Here is a 15,127-nt window from a genome sequence, read left to right as displayed (position 1 = left end):
ATATCAGATCACAATTCAGATTTGCATTTTTTATTACCTTACCTTTTACAGCAAATAAGTAAAACATTGGGGTTTTTTGAATAATCAATTAAAATTGGTTTTGGAGACTTTTTGGAATTTTAAGACCATTTACAATTTGAAAAGTATATAATCTGGTCTAAACAGCACCCTCGGGAAAATAAATTTGTTTCAAATTCTGTGGAGTGTTTACCCAAATTGCTAAGAATCATCAGGAAGACAAAATGAGAACAGAAAGCACAAATATATGGAATGTACAATTCTGGTTCCTCAACGGGAAAAATAATAATAATAGAGCTAGAGAATGTTCAGGACAGTATACATATCAAACCCAAGGATGTGAATTAGATGAGTATTCACTTATTCACCACATTTTAGAAATAAAAAGAACCATTTGGATAAAGGAAAAAGAACATTTATAAGCACTAAGTTCTATAAGAAGCAAATTTATAGATGTTATTACTCCAAAGTAACAAACAGAAAGACAAATAGAGAAGGAGCTGCATAGCTCCAATGGCATTACTGCTATCGGTTCTGGATGAGGCAATGAGGTTAACATCCAAACACTGATAATAGCACTCTGAACTAATAGGACACTTCCACATTGAACCAATGTGTATGTTATAGTGAGAAATATTCAGAAATGTGTTTCATGTGGTCTAGGGTTTGTCCACATTACTCTTTCTTAAATTTTGACCAAGTTGACTCTTACAAAGAATCAGAAATGATAAGTATATAGCTGACTAATACTTAGACATTTCTTAAACCAAATTACAAAGAAAAACCTTCCTCGTTGTATCTTTTAGTCTGTTTGGGCCTATTGTCACTAAACAAGTTCTGTGGTCAAGCTGCGATACTAAATTCCAGTTGTAGATTGAGAACCAGCCCGCAGTCTGGGACAAATCCTGGCTCCTGATGGGTGGATCAACACTTCTGAGTCTCTGGTTCTTGGGCAAAAGACTTGACAGTGATCTATCACAGTACTGGTTCCACGTGGACCTATAAACCCACAGCTCTCCAGTACCAAGTACAGCTAGTATATCTGACTAGGATGTTTATGTCTTGTGCCCCAGATTTCAGTATTCAAAATCCTCTTGACTATCTGAAGCTGTGTTGTTTAGACCTTATCCTGGCCTTCTTAACTGTTGGCTGAAAACTGATCCCCTGAAATCTTATAGTTCATCAGTTTTTTAGACATTTTAATGTTATTATTTAAAATTCAAAACACCATGCATGGATGTTGTACTTTGACAAATGCTTTATCTGCAACTATAGAAATGATCATATGGTTCTTATTTTTTCTTTTATTAATGTGTTAGGTCATGTTGATTGATTTGCAAATGTTAGATCACTTTTATAACCCAGGAATAAATCTCACTTCATTGTGTTGAATGATTTTTTAATGTATTCTTGGATTTGGTTTGCTAATATTTTGTTGAAATTTTTTTGCATTCATGTTCATCAGGGATGTTGGCTTATAGTTCTCTTTTTACTTAAAATGTTTTAAGAGTTTTTATCTGGTTTGGTATCAGTGTAATGCTGGCCTTATAGAAAGAGTTTGGAAGTTTTCCTTCTCTATTTTTTGGAATAGTTTGAGAATAGGTATTAACTCTCTTTAAATGTTTGGTAGAATTTGTCTGTGAAGCCATCTGGCCCTGGACTTTTTGCCTTTTGGTAGATCTTTTATTACTGATTCAATTTCTTTGCTAGTTATTGGTCTGTTAAGGTTTTCTATTTCTTCCATTTCACTTTTAGTAGTCTATAGCTTTCTAGGAATTTACCTATTTCTTCTGGGTTTCCCAATTTGTTGACATTTAGTTTTTTATAATATTCTCTTATGACTATTTTTATTTCTATGGTACTGGTTGTTATTTCTACTCTCTTATAAGTGATTTTCTTTATTTGGGTCATTTTTCTTTTTAATAAATCTGGGTAGAGGTTTATCAATTTTATTAATATTTTCAAAGAACCAGTTCCTAGTTTCATTGATCTCTTCTATTTTTTTCTATATCATTTATTTCTGCTCTAATTGTTATTAATTTCTTCCTTCTTCTAGCTTTGGGTTTAATTTGTTGTTCCTTTTCTAGCTTCCTTTTTTTTTTAAGACTATTTATTTTTATTCATGACAGACTCAGAGAGAGAGAGAAAGAGAGAGAGAGAGAGGCAGAGACACAGGCAGAAGGAGAAGTAGGCTCCATGTAGGGCACCTGGGTCTCCAGGATCAGGCCCTGAGCTGAAGGTGGTGCCAAACCTCTGGCCCACCGGGGCTGCCCCCTTTTCTAGCTTCTTTAGGTGTAATGTGAAATTGTTTGAGATATTTCTTGCTTCTTAAGGTAGGCCTGTATTGCAATATATTTCCTGATGCACCCCAATGTTTACAGCAGTATTATCTATAATAGCCAAAGGAGATATGGGATACATACACACATGACACACAGAGATACACACACACTCTGGAATTATTACTCAGCCATAAAGAATAATGAAATCTTGCCATTTCCAACAACATGGATGGAGTTAGAAAGTATTATGCTAAGCAATATAAGTCAGTTGAAGAAAGACAAATACCATATGATTTCACCTATACATGGACTTAAGAAACAAAACAAATGAGCAAAGAAAAAAAGAGAAGCAAACCAGGAAACACACTCTTAACTATAGAGAACAAACTGATGATTACTAGAGGGGAAGTGGGTGAGGGATGAGTTAAATAGGTGATGGGGGGGATCCTTGGTGGCTCAGCGGTTTAGCACCTGACTTTGGCCTAGGAAATGATCCCAGAGTCCCAGGATCGAGTCCCACATTGGGCTCCCTGCATGGAGCCTGCTTCTCCCTCTGCCTGTGTCTCTACCTCTCTCATCTCTCTTTCTCTCTGTCTCTCATTAATAAATAAATAAAATCTTTAAGAAAAAAAATAGGTGATGGGGGTTAAGGAGGGCACCTGTGAGCATCAGGTGTTGTATGAAAGTGTGGAATCACTTTATTGTACACTTGAAACTAATATAAGACTGTATATTAACTGGAATTTGAATAAAAACTTAAGAAAATTTAAAACATTATGGCAAATGGTATATAAAAAAGCACTAATTTAACTCAGTGATATTTTTTCTCTTTAGATTTTAATTAATTATTTTCTTTCACTTTATTTTTATATGTAAATGTATGCTATGTTTTTACACTGGAGATTAACATCCAATTTTTGCGAATATACTAAATGTAGACTATGTCTGATACAATTTTTCAAAGGCAGTTTTAAGGTAATATTAAACATAATATTTTTCTAAATGATGACAGAAGGGTTTTTTCTTAAGATAACTGTGCTTTAGAAAAATCTGTAAATTCTATTTACTGAACCAATTAATTTTCAGTTTCTGAAGATAAAAATCCTTCTTGAAATTCTTTTTCAGAGGAAGAAAGACATCATAAAACCTGAATTGCCCCTGAAAAATCATAAATGAATGATTCTCCCATTCATTATCAGTACATTATTAGTACATCATTGAGACTACTTGAGTTTTCAAAAAAAAAGCTAGCTAACATTTATTGTTAAAAATATTAATGTAAGCTATATTCTTGGAGATCCTCAAATTTATTCTTACCAGGCATGCAAATTTACTTATAATGACATTTGCAAATGCACACGTTTTGTACATATATACTACTTAAAATAATACAAACTTCAGTTGCTTTTCATGCTTCAGAAATAATATGTACCCACAGAAAAAAATCCATTATTTAAATATGCCATTTATATTACTGAGATTTCTGTTAAACTGGTCAAGAAATTATTTCACAGCTATGCATCATTGTGGTGGCATTGTGAGGTGCCATTCCTTCAGCACTTTATATATTCTGTATAATGAGGGGAAAAATATAGGACCCTAAATTTCTTACCAATAAAAATTTCATCATAGGATGGTTTTAATAATATGTTATAAATACTTATACAAAAAACATAACTGTAGAAATGGACAATAGTATTTAGATGATCTAGCATATAGATATTTTTTTAAAGAAAGGAAAATTATTCAATTGGATTTAGGTTATAATTAATGTAATCGCACTTTCAGTTTTCTAGGTTGGGGGAAAACAATAGCTTCATTCAAAGTCTTATTCTTAAAAAAAAAAAAGTCTTATTCGTGAATGTCTGAAGTAACACTAGATCCTACTACCATTTCACCTCTACTTAGACTGCTTTATATAAGTTTTATACTGGACTAAAAAAATGATTTTATTACATAGCTTTTCAAGTAATACATTTTAGATATCTCTTTAACAATGGGCAGTGCTAAATTTATGTGTACTGTTAACCCCCTAATTAGATTGCCTAAGTTCACATATCCTGAAATTTGCATGATGTTTCTCACTCTACAAAAATGTAAAAAATAAGCACAGTCTGAATTTCAGAAATGTAGGCAGTAGTATAAAAATATCCAACATCATGGTAGGACATGGCCAAGAGAGAATCTTTATTTCACAATATTATAAACTACATACATACATACACACACACACACACACACACATACACTTCACTTTTACCTATTGGGAATGAAGTTGATGAAGCTTGCCTTCTGTACACCATCTTTCCTTTCTGTGATCTTTTTTCCTTTCAAGAAGTTTCTTTCAACAACTAGATTTTATACCCATTTAATCTTTCATATTTGGAAAATGGTTTCTTGAAAGGATATGATTAAATTATTATTATTATTTTTTTAATTTATGATAGTCACACAGAGAGAGAGGCAAAGACACAAGCAGAGGGAGAAGCAGGCTTCATGCACCGGGCGCCCGACGTGGGACTCGATCCCGGGTCTCCAGGATCGCGCCCTGGGCCAAAGGCAGGTGCTACACCTCTGTGCCACCCAGGGATCCCAACTTATTTTAATATATAAATAATGAATAAGATTTTTATCACCCCTTGCAGAAGAAAGGTATTTAATTTTTTATTTGAACCAGGGACAAATCCTTTTAAAACCAATTGATCTCTAATTGTGGAATTCTTTTAGGAATCTGTGGACACGTGAAGGTGGGATTTTGAAGGAAATGGATTTACTCTTCTAATAAAAGTTGAATGCTATGCACAAACACCATCCCAGGCAGGCGAGTGAAATTACATCACATAAGCAGTCACCTACAGTACTTAAATAGAGGGCTGGCCATAAATCTTGTCACAATATACTGGCTGGTTGACTTAACATTTCATCTTGCTTTATGCTGTAACATAATAGGTTCAGGGTCTAAATATAAGCAGCTATCTGAAGACAATACATTTTTTTCCCCACATAAATTCAGAGAATGAAAATAAAAGGAAAGCAAAAGACTAAATATATGCTGTTTAGCCTATTTTAGAAGCAATTTGATGATTAGACAACATCATGAGACACAGGAAGGAGACAGGAGAGAAAGAGATGCCATTGAAAGTTATCTTTTTAACATCTCACTGCTGTTTTAATGTGATTATGAACTTCATCTAGTTACCCAGCTAAAATTGACAACATTGGGTTCTGTGTGTTCACCATTAAACCTCACAGTGCTAAGTGAAAAGCAAACAGTGATACACATTTATGCATTGACTCTCTGTTGAAATAGATTAAATCTTACTACTTTAGATATACACCATGAACTCATGTTTATACTTCAATGTTATCTTAATCAATATTTTCTGAAAGCAGATAATCACAGAGAGAACTAAGATGTTCCAATACTAGACTATCAATCTCTTTTTATTGCTTAAAAATAACAGACCTTTAAAATTTTAGAATACTTTCTCTTATTTTCCAGAAGCTCCCTGGATAAAGTAGAAAAGAATAGCAATATCAAGAATCAATACTGTTGATAAAATGGGCCAATAAAATCATTTTTCTCAGTAACTAAAAAAATATATTGCAACCCAAATCACACATTCATATGTAAAATGCTAAACCCTCAGGTTCCAAAAGTTATGGTGTAGCCCATAGGACATAGAGTATTTACATATTCTAATGAAGATTTTATTCTTATTCATAGTCAATACATGGAGACAAATTTTGTACAAGGTATTAAAACTTTTTAAAACACCAAACAATACCTCAAATCAAGTTATACTTTTGTATTAATTACTGCAATATCTATTTATTTCAAAAAGATATCTATATGACAAACTATATAAGTAAGTGTCTCTAATGATCTGGTGTATACATCATTCAATTAGTCAATAGTTAAATTTAATGAAGAATCTAACTTACCGGTGGATCAGCCCCCTTAGAACCAGTCAGCCCTCCTGTTAGGGATTCGATATCCTGAAAAGGGGAGAGGTGTTGATTGTAAAATGCCACTCAACAGCATGGAGAATTTCCCAGTCCCATAGTGTCATATTTTCTTTAGCTACAAAGTTAGGGCACACAGCTACATTTGTTTTGTTTTGTTTTGTTTTGAGACAACCTTGCACACTGTAACACTATATAAATACCTTGTATCTAAAAATCTAGATATTTTCCCTAATCCTGCCAATCTGTAAAAAGAAAAAAATGTAAACAGACTAATGATTCTTGAAATATGCAAAAAAAAAATTGGCTCTAGATAGGAAAGCCGATGTTTTGTTCTTCAAGAAGTTGAAGTGAGGACACAACAGAAGAAAAAAAATTTTTTTAAATTGCAATTTAACATATTATTTGCAAAAATATAAATCCCACAGAAAATGTTTACTCTATAAAAATTTTAATTATCTACAGTCCACTCTATTACTATACATGAAAGATAAAACTATAAACAAATGTGGATAGATAAGGTACTCTTTTACAAGGATTGATTTCTAATCTTGAATCAGTACCTACAGAAGATCATGCCTGAGTATGAAATTGTGAAAAGTATCAGAGATGGAGAAATGGGTGGTGAGTGACAAATTAGAGAGCACACGCCCAACTTACAGGTACACATACAGCTTGACAAAAGCTGTCTGCTCAAAGGCTGCTGGAGGAGTTTGGGGGATACGCTGAAGAGTTATACTAACTGATAAAAAGTTTCTTTCTTGTGACTCTAGTCACTTATTTGTTTGCATCTGTTTGAAAGGATAGGGATGAGGAATCTGGGAAATACAAATGAAGTAAGAAATCAGAGATGAAAGATATCCCAGTCAAGATTGAAGGAAGAGAAAATTAAATGCCTATGATCAAAGAAACAGTCAATACCTTTCTATCATTAATAACTAACTATGCTACAAATTCATCTGGGACGATTAACTTTCATTGTTTCCCTGGTATCTCAAAAATGGGGAATCTTAACAAAAAACACAGGGCTGAAATTAGCATGTGAAGGCAACATTAGAGGGAGGACAGTAGAGAAGGAAGGATGTGATGAAAGTTTCCATGGGAAGAAGCTGACTTTGAACAAGTACTCAATGGGGATGAATTTCTATATCCATATTTTACCAAGGACCATAAATGATAAGGCAACCACAAGGAATGCTTGCCAAGAAAATTGTTAAGTTGTCTTCACTGGCACATATCATACATAACAATTTCCCCTATTCAGCATCCCTTTGAGGAACTTCTTCCTCTCCCTCCTTCTGTCTCCAGAGGAGGCTTATAAAAATTGCTTCAAATGAGACAGAAGTCTTATGGAAAATTAAGGTAATACGGATTTGAAAAGATATAATGGTAGAGTCCAAGTCCTTGATTCTATCATCTGAACATCTGAAATCGACCTTCTCCCCACCTGCAACTAACTTTAAGATACATTTTTGTTCTCAAAAACAGAAATATTCTAAATAATATGACTGCATTGTTAAGTTTATTTGTAAAAGGCTCTGCTTCTCCATCTTGTTGAGATTCTTTATTTTAGCACTATTCACACCATCAACAATCAAATCACCTAAATTGTTGATCTAACATGTTCTTTAGCATTCCTATTAAATAATCTAAGCAATCTTATGTCCTTATATAATAAAAATAAAGCATGAAACATTTATAACTGACAAACTTTTTTTTAATCCAAAGATAAAGTATAATTTTTAAACCTGTTTTAGAATTTCATGGAATGAACTGACAAAATTAGGTAGTAAAGTGGCTTAAAATACTAGATCAACAGAAAATAAATATAGTCATTGCACTGTTTGAAAATACACCCATTATAACCATGACAAAAACCAAATTTCTAATTACATGAAGTGATTTCCAAGTACATTTAAATTGAAAGGAAATGATATTAAATACATTTTGAGTTAATACTTGCTTTTCTAAATAGAAAGACATATAAAATACATTAAAGAGAAACAATTCTGATGTCATTATCAGAGATAACTGAGAAATTGATTCAGATTAAAAGCACATTAGCCATTTTTTAATGCATTGTATTTTTAAAAGTTGTATCATGAAGATTTCTTACTATCACAGATACAAAGATTTCTTGCTAATTTAGATAAATTGATCCAATTCTCAAATTCTTAAAATTTTAAGCCTTTCATGAGTTATCATCTTGAGAAAAATAAAACAAGCAGAATTTAGAAGATGAATGCAAAGGCATTGATATTCATGATTTTTAAATGTTGAATTACAGCAAACTAGCAACTACAGCTCTAAACAGAATACAGATATACATTTTTTTAAGATTTTTATTTATTTATTCATAAGAGACACACAGAGAGAGAGGGAGAGAAGCAGCGACAAAGGCAGAGGGAGAAGCAGACTCCATGCAGGAAGCCCAACATGGGACTCAATCCCGGGTCTCCAGGATCAGGCCCTGGGCTGAAGGTGGTGCTAAACCTCTGAGCCACCCAGGCTGCCCCAGATTTACATTCTTATCTTGATTATTAATTTAAATGAAAAATGACTTTTGAGTTTATGTGCTATTTTAAGTTGAAGAAAAGTGTCCTACTTGGACACATGCCCAAATTAAACATGGCTTATCTATCACTTGATGCAAAAATAAACTTTTCAGGTATGACTAATGAGCATAAATGTGCATGAATGCATTTATGTTGTAAAATTTATAGGTAAAATAAATCTTTTGAGGAACACTGAACATTAAAAGTCAGTCGATTTTTTGATAGAGTATGTTGTCTGCAAAATATAACTGAAATCTTTAACAAATCCATCTATCTTGTTATTGAGATATCTTTTCATATAGATAACAAAATATACCAAAACGCAAAAACATTGATTTCCTAGAGAGTTTTTAGCTTACTATTATAATACCGTTTGACTAAGACATTTAAAACAGATTATTTATTTATTTATTTATTTATTTATTTTAATCATTCATGAGAGACACAGAGAGAGACGCAGAGACATAGGCAGAGGGAGGAGAAGCAGGCTCCTTGCAAGGAGCCCGATACGGACCCGATCCTGGGACCAGATCCCAGGACCCCGGGACCACACCTGGAGCCGAAGACAGACTCTCAACCACTAACCCACCCTGGCATCCCCAGCCTAACTCTTGATGGAAAGTTCCATCAGCCTCTTGAGAACAGAACAAGGCAGGCAGTCTTAGAAAGAGCTTCCATATAGCTTCCAGTAAGCTTCTCACTTACTTCTCTGGCGCACCAATGAGGCATGGAACTTTCCACCTTACTCTTTCCCACCATAGATCCATCTGCAGGCAGTAAAACTGCTTAGGTGCACTGAGGAGGAATTGGCTTCTTCCCAGTTGCCTCCCCCTTCTTTTGTCTGTCATCTGGTCCATCCAACTTAATGGTGTCTGTGGGACTTAGGGAGCTGGCCGGGACTAGAGTGAGGCAACTGGTGATACATCTAGGGTATACAATATAAGGAGGCATTCATTCTGAGGGCCATACAAGTGCATGGGTCACTGCATGGGCTGGATCCTGACAATGAATGCCCCCTTAAATTTTGTCCCTTAGATACCCTATTTTTAGAGCCCTATCAGAACAGGATTGGCATTTGTATGATCCTAGGAATGAGTGACTTCAAACTGTGTGCCCTAAGCACCCTGCTGGTCTCTCCTAGTCCTAACCTTTCTAGGAACATGGAAGGCTGACACAATGGTGATTTTATTTATGCTGTGTATGTAATACATTCTTTAAATCCAACTGACTCATTTCCCAGTTGAATTTGTAAAAGTACACCAAGCCAACTTATTACCTGAGCATCAGCATGTGGGCTTGCTACTGCTCAGGTACTACTGCTGCTTGCCACTAGCATTACATAGGCTCTATTATATGTGTTGCCATCATCTACACAGAACAAAATTAACTAGGGTCCTTTAAAAAAAAGAGATTTTATCCATTTATATGAGAGAAAGAGAGTGAGTGAGAGAGCTCGAGCAGGGTGAGAGGGAGAGGGAGAAGCAGACTCCCCACTGAGCAGGGAGCCCAATGCAGGGCCTGATCCCAGGACCCCAAGATCATGACCTGAGTCAAAGGCAGGCGCTTAACTGACTGAGCCACCCAGGCTCCAGGATTCTTAACTATATTAACAACTTTATTTCTTAAAAAAAAAAAAAAAATTCAGGTAATGAAAGTTTCACTTTTTCTCCAAGGTGTCAAATACCTAGGTGAGGTTAGCCAGTCCTTGACACAAGCTGTGCAAAAGCAGCCTCTTCTAATGTAGGAAAGCTCTGCTCCTTGGTAAGGCCAAGGTTGGCTCATGAATCAGAAGTCTCCAGTCTTGGGAGGGTTGAGCTGCAGGTGCAGCGATTAGTGTCAGAGCTCTAAGTAGGATGAAATTTGATGGCAGCCAGGACCTTGGGTATTACATTAGGAGAGATTTAAAATAAACTCCACATTTTTGTAGCACTGGTGCTATTGGTTGACCATCTGTACCCTCTCCCCATGATCCCTTGCTCTAAGAGTTGACACAATTTTTCCCTTGACAGACACTTCCAGGATTGGAGATTAGGGATTAATCATGTGGTTTTCAATGCAAGTCACAAGTTTGATGTTTAAGTCCTGCTTCCCCTACATGGAAGTGGGGAAGAAAAAGAGGATATTGGCATTGAAGTCTCCTTCGGAGCTATTGCCGTATCCTTATTTTTATACCTAAAGCGTAGGATCATCCAGCTGATGATCAAGGAAAAGATGTCAAAATAGCTTGGATATCAAATACATTGAAAAATGAAGAAAATAAAATTCTAAGTAGTCCATTGAATCTAACATTGCACATGCCATAATACTCAGAACATCCTAAAACCTGATAGTTACATTTAAAGTTAATATCAAGTTTCAAGTTTTACACTTCCAAAAAGTCACTTTATATTATAAAAATACTTAAAACATTACAGTGTTGTTATTAACTACCGATATTTTAAAATTTAGTTTATACATATTTAAAGTTTGGGAATATTTTAGAAATTCTTTGGGAGAAAGTGATTCAATTTTAATATAGAGTACATTTTAGTGTATTAATCTATCAAAAATGGATCAGTATAGTGAAATCAATCAAAAATAGATATAAACCATTTTGACTGGATGATTATATTTAAAATTTGCTCCACAGTATTTAAAAACATTTGAGGGATGCCTGGGTGGCTCAGTGCTTAAGCTCTGCTTTCCTGGAGTTCAGGGATCGAGTCCCACGTCGGGCTCCCTGCATGGAGCCTGCTTCTCCCTCTGCCTGTGTCTCTGCCTCTCTCTCTCTCTCTCTCTTTCTCTCTCTCTCTCTCTCTCTCTCTCTTTGTGTCTCTCATGAATAAATAAATAAAATTTTAAAAAATAAAAACATTTGATAAGGTATTTTATGTTTGTGGAGTTTATAAAATGCATATATTCAAAATACTAATATTAAGCATTTCTTTCCCATCCTTTTACAGGATGGGTCAAATTCCTCAAATTGTCTCTCATCTCCTACTCTCTCTTTTGCAGAGAGAGAGCTCACATGCAGCTTTTGTCCCCACTGTGTCACTACAATCTTCTTGTCAAAGTTGCCAATGATACCCAATTGGCTGAATCAATTGTCAATGTTCCATCATCATTGTCCTTGATCTCTAAGGCACATTTGACAAAGTTGACCACTCCATCTTCCTTCCAATACTTTTTCTCATGGTTCCCATTTAGTTTCACCCTCTATATCATTTAATTTGGTACCATGGCTTTAAATATCACGAAGGCTGATGAATTCTGAAATTTAATCTTCAAGTTCAACTTCCCCTCTGAGCTCCACACTGCCCGCACTGATCTCCACTTGGATGTATTATGGCCATCTAAAATTTCATAATGCGAAATCAAACTTGATTTCCACCTCAATCCCTCCCACAAATTAAGTTCCTGTCCCACTACTCTCCATCTTGACATCACCATTCACCCAGCTTCTCAGGTCTAAATGCATCAGCAAATCCTGCCAATTCTATCTTTAAAATATGGCTTGAATTTGACTATTCCTTACTGCATACATACCTAAAATCCTAATCCCTTAGACCATATCAATGAAATCTCTCCCTTGGACTAAAAAAATAGCCCATGTCCCTCCATCTGTCATTGTCTCCCCTTCCCCCAAATCTTCTCTACATAGCAGATGGAACTATAGATTCTTGCCCAGATCCAAGCCACCTGGTGCTTTAATCTTAAAATAAAACACAAACTTATTACCATGTCTTGCAATGCCTTTTAGTGATCTGGCTTTGGTCATCCCTCTGATATCATCCTTTTTCCATCATCCCACTCTCTCACGCCACTCAGGCAAATTGATCCCATTGCTGTTACAGAACCAGTTCAAATATGATTCCTATTGCAGGGTCTGCTTTGCATATGCTTTTCATGCTGCTTAGAATGCTCAATCCCTAGATATCCTCACTTCCTCAGTTTCCTAAGATACTTCTTAGTTTAAGTATCAAAATCTCAGACAGACTTCCCCTGTCTCAATCAGTGAAAAGTTCCACCTAGAAACAAATGGCAAACTCAAATACATAAAAGAGTAGTTAATAAAAGGATACTTTATAGAGGTATGGATGGTTCAGGGGATCCAGAGGAAATGGTGAAGCCCTGAGACTAGTAACAGCTGGAAGTCTTAACCAACCCTAAATCCAAAGAAGTAAGATAAAAGAACAATGTTGCCAAGAGTCAAAGGGTGAACACCTCCCATTAACCTCTAGAACAGCTTGCCACACAGTAGGAACTCAATAAATACTTTCTGAATGGATGAATGAGTCAATAAAGCATATAATATCATTTATATACATAAAAGCTGAGGCTCAGAGTATATAAACAATGAAGAATTTCTCATTTTTTATATGACTATATCACTTTGAAAGGAGGCTCAAGGCAATAGTGTTTGCACAACCCATCTTTATAGAATGCCTGAATGAACAAATTAATGAATGATTTGCCCAAGATCAAACAGCTGGTAAATTCTGGAAAGAAGCTTTGAATCCCAAGTGTTATAACCCCAAGCACCTTGTACATTTTTTTCCATTATCCATCACTGATGAAATGTCCTCCTAAAGGAGAAGGCACTCAATTCTGTATTATCTTATCTTAGAGCAATAAATTTCTATATTCTCAGGGTTTCTAGTTCATAAGAAGGAAAATATACAAAATGATTTAATAGGCAATAAACAATACATTAAATTTATCTTCTGGTTAAATACTGTCAATACTTCAAATTAAAGACCTGATGCCTTAATCATTATACAGTGAATGCCTGAAAACTTTATCTATCCTATGTGCTTAGCAATAATAAATAGTTTAAATACAATGAACTACGAGTCAATAATGTTTTTATGTAGCATCTCATAATGTGTAGGTTCACAGCACTGGGAACGAGAAGAAGAAATTTCCTCAAAAAATCATTCAGTTTTTCACACAATGCTTAATGGAAAGAATCTTCCATCACAGAACAGCATCTCCTTGAGGCAAGCATCCAAATAATAAAACTGAGTTTGTTAGTAAGGTATCTTTCTCCTCTACCAGACTTAAGCTGTTAGTGTTTCCTTGGCAACTTTACAAGGTAAATTTCCTGGGAGGCAGAGAAGAAGCAGGGAACACACACAACCAATTTTATAAATATTTCCTATGGAAGCCAGAAAGAGCCCTATTTAGTCATTCTTTAATTTTTTTTTTCAAATGGAAAATATCTAAACTTTTACTTTGAGCACAGTCCAGTCCAAATCTGAATTTTCCATGAGCCACACAATTAATTCTTTCATGAAACAATAACTGACTTAGGCACTGTGCTGAACATGAAGAGCATGATGATGAATAAGTCAAGGTCACAGCTTTCAAAGAGTCCAGAGTCTAGTAGGAAGTCAGAATGACAAAGACAATTTAGTCAGTATATGTATACTGTGCACACAATAAGCACAAGGCATCGTACAGAATCAGGTAAATGGAATCTACAGGCTATGACATGCTCTCTGATGTCAAGGATCTTTTCAGTCTAAGAATATGTCAATCTAAGGGTAAAAGGAGATCTTTCAATCTAGCAACATGAGGAAGAATTCTGAGAAACAAGGTGTTAAAATTATACTTTATAGGTGTTGTAGGAATAGATTTTATACGGTGACAATAAGTTTGAGTATTTCATGTTACCAAATTTGTTTTTTGGTTTTGAATGCATGCTGGGTTAAGTTTGTCCTGAGACCTGGGCTGGGTAAAAATATAATTAACACTAATTTAAGCATTAAGTATACCAGACACAGTATAAAGAGCCTTATTGCCTGGTTAAACAGCAGGGCTCCTAACTCTTTTAGCTGTTGTTTCCATTATTTTTAAGATGGAAGAGAGTCTTTTGTAGTTTATACGATTGAACAAAATCATACACCTAATAAGTGTTCAAATCTAGAAAAGCTGACTCCAAAGGCAATCATTTCTACTAATTATGTACTCTTAAATAAGTGGAGGTGTGGGAAAAAATGGGGACAGCTTCTTGGCATGACACAGGGTGACTTGGGAGAAAACATATTTTATTCAACATTTGTTGAAAGAATGAATGGCATTGTAAGCAGAGTTTTCCTGAGTGAAGTGGACTGTTTCTTATGGGAAAAAGAATATCCTTGTTTGCCCTACAAATATGAAAGTGAATGCCATTGAATTTAGCAAAAAAGTAAAATTCCAAAGACTTTTGCCATATAGTTTTAATTTCAAAATACTGTCCTCAAACTCACACCTAAACAGGAAATATAATATGTTTCAAAGACACAGCTGTGCCAGTGTTGCATGGAACAGGGCTTTCTGAAGAAG

General features: G+C 35.0%; 1 protein-coding gene across 8 annotated transcripts in view; it reads right to left on the bottom strand.

The window, feature by feature from the left end:
- Window positions 1-15,127, bottom strand: part of PPFIA2 (PTPRF interacting protein alpha 2) — a 465,246-nt gene that overhangs the window by 379,723 nt on the left and 70,396 nt on the right. For all 8 annotated transcript variants that reach the window (XM_041738828.1, XM_041738826.1, XM_041738829.1 and 5 more), the window contains one exon: window positions 6,246-6,299. In XM_041738828.1, coding sequence (XP_041594762.1) covers window positions 6,246-6,299 — 54 coding nt within the window. The remainder of the gene's footprint in view (window positions 1-6,245; window positions 6,300-15,127) is intronic.

The sequence above is a fragment of the Vulpes lagopus genome, chromosome 23, assembly GCF_018345385.1.
Source record: "Vulpes lagopus strain Blue_001 chromosome 23, ASM1834538v1, whole genome shotgun sequence".
Classification (NCBI taxonomy): domain Eukaryota; kingdom Metazoa; phylum Chordata; class Mammalia; order Carnivora; family Canidae; genus Vulpes; species Vulpes lagopus.
Note: the sequence above shows the minus strand (reverse complement) of the source record. Positions and strands in the feature narration are given on the sequence as shown.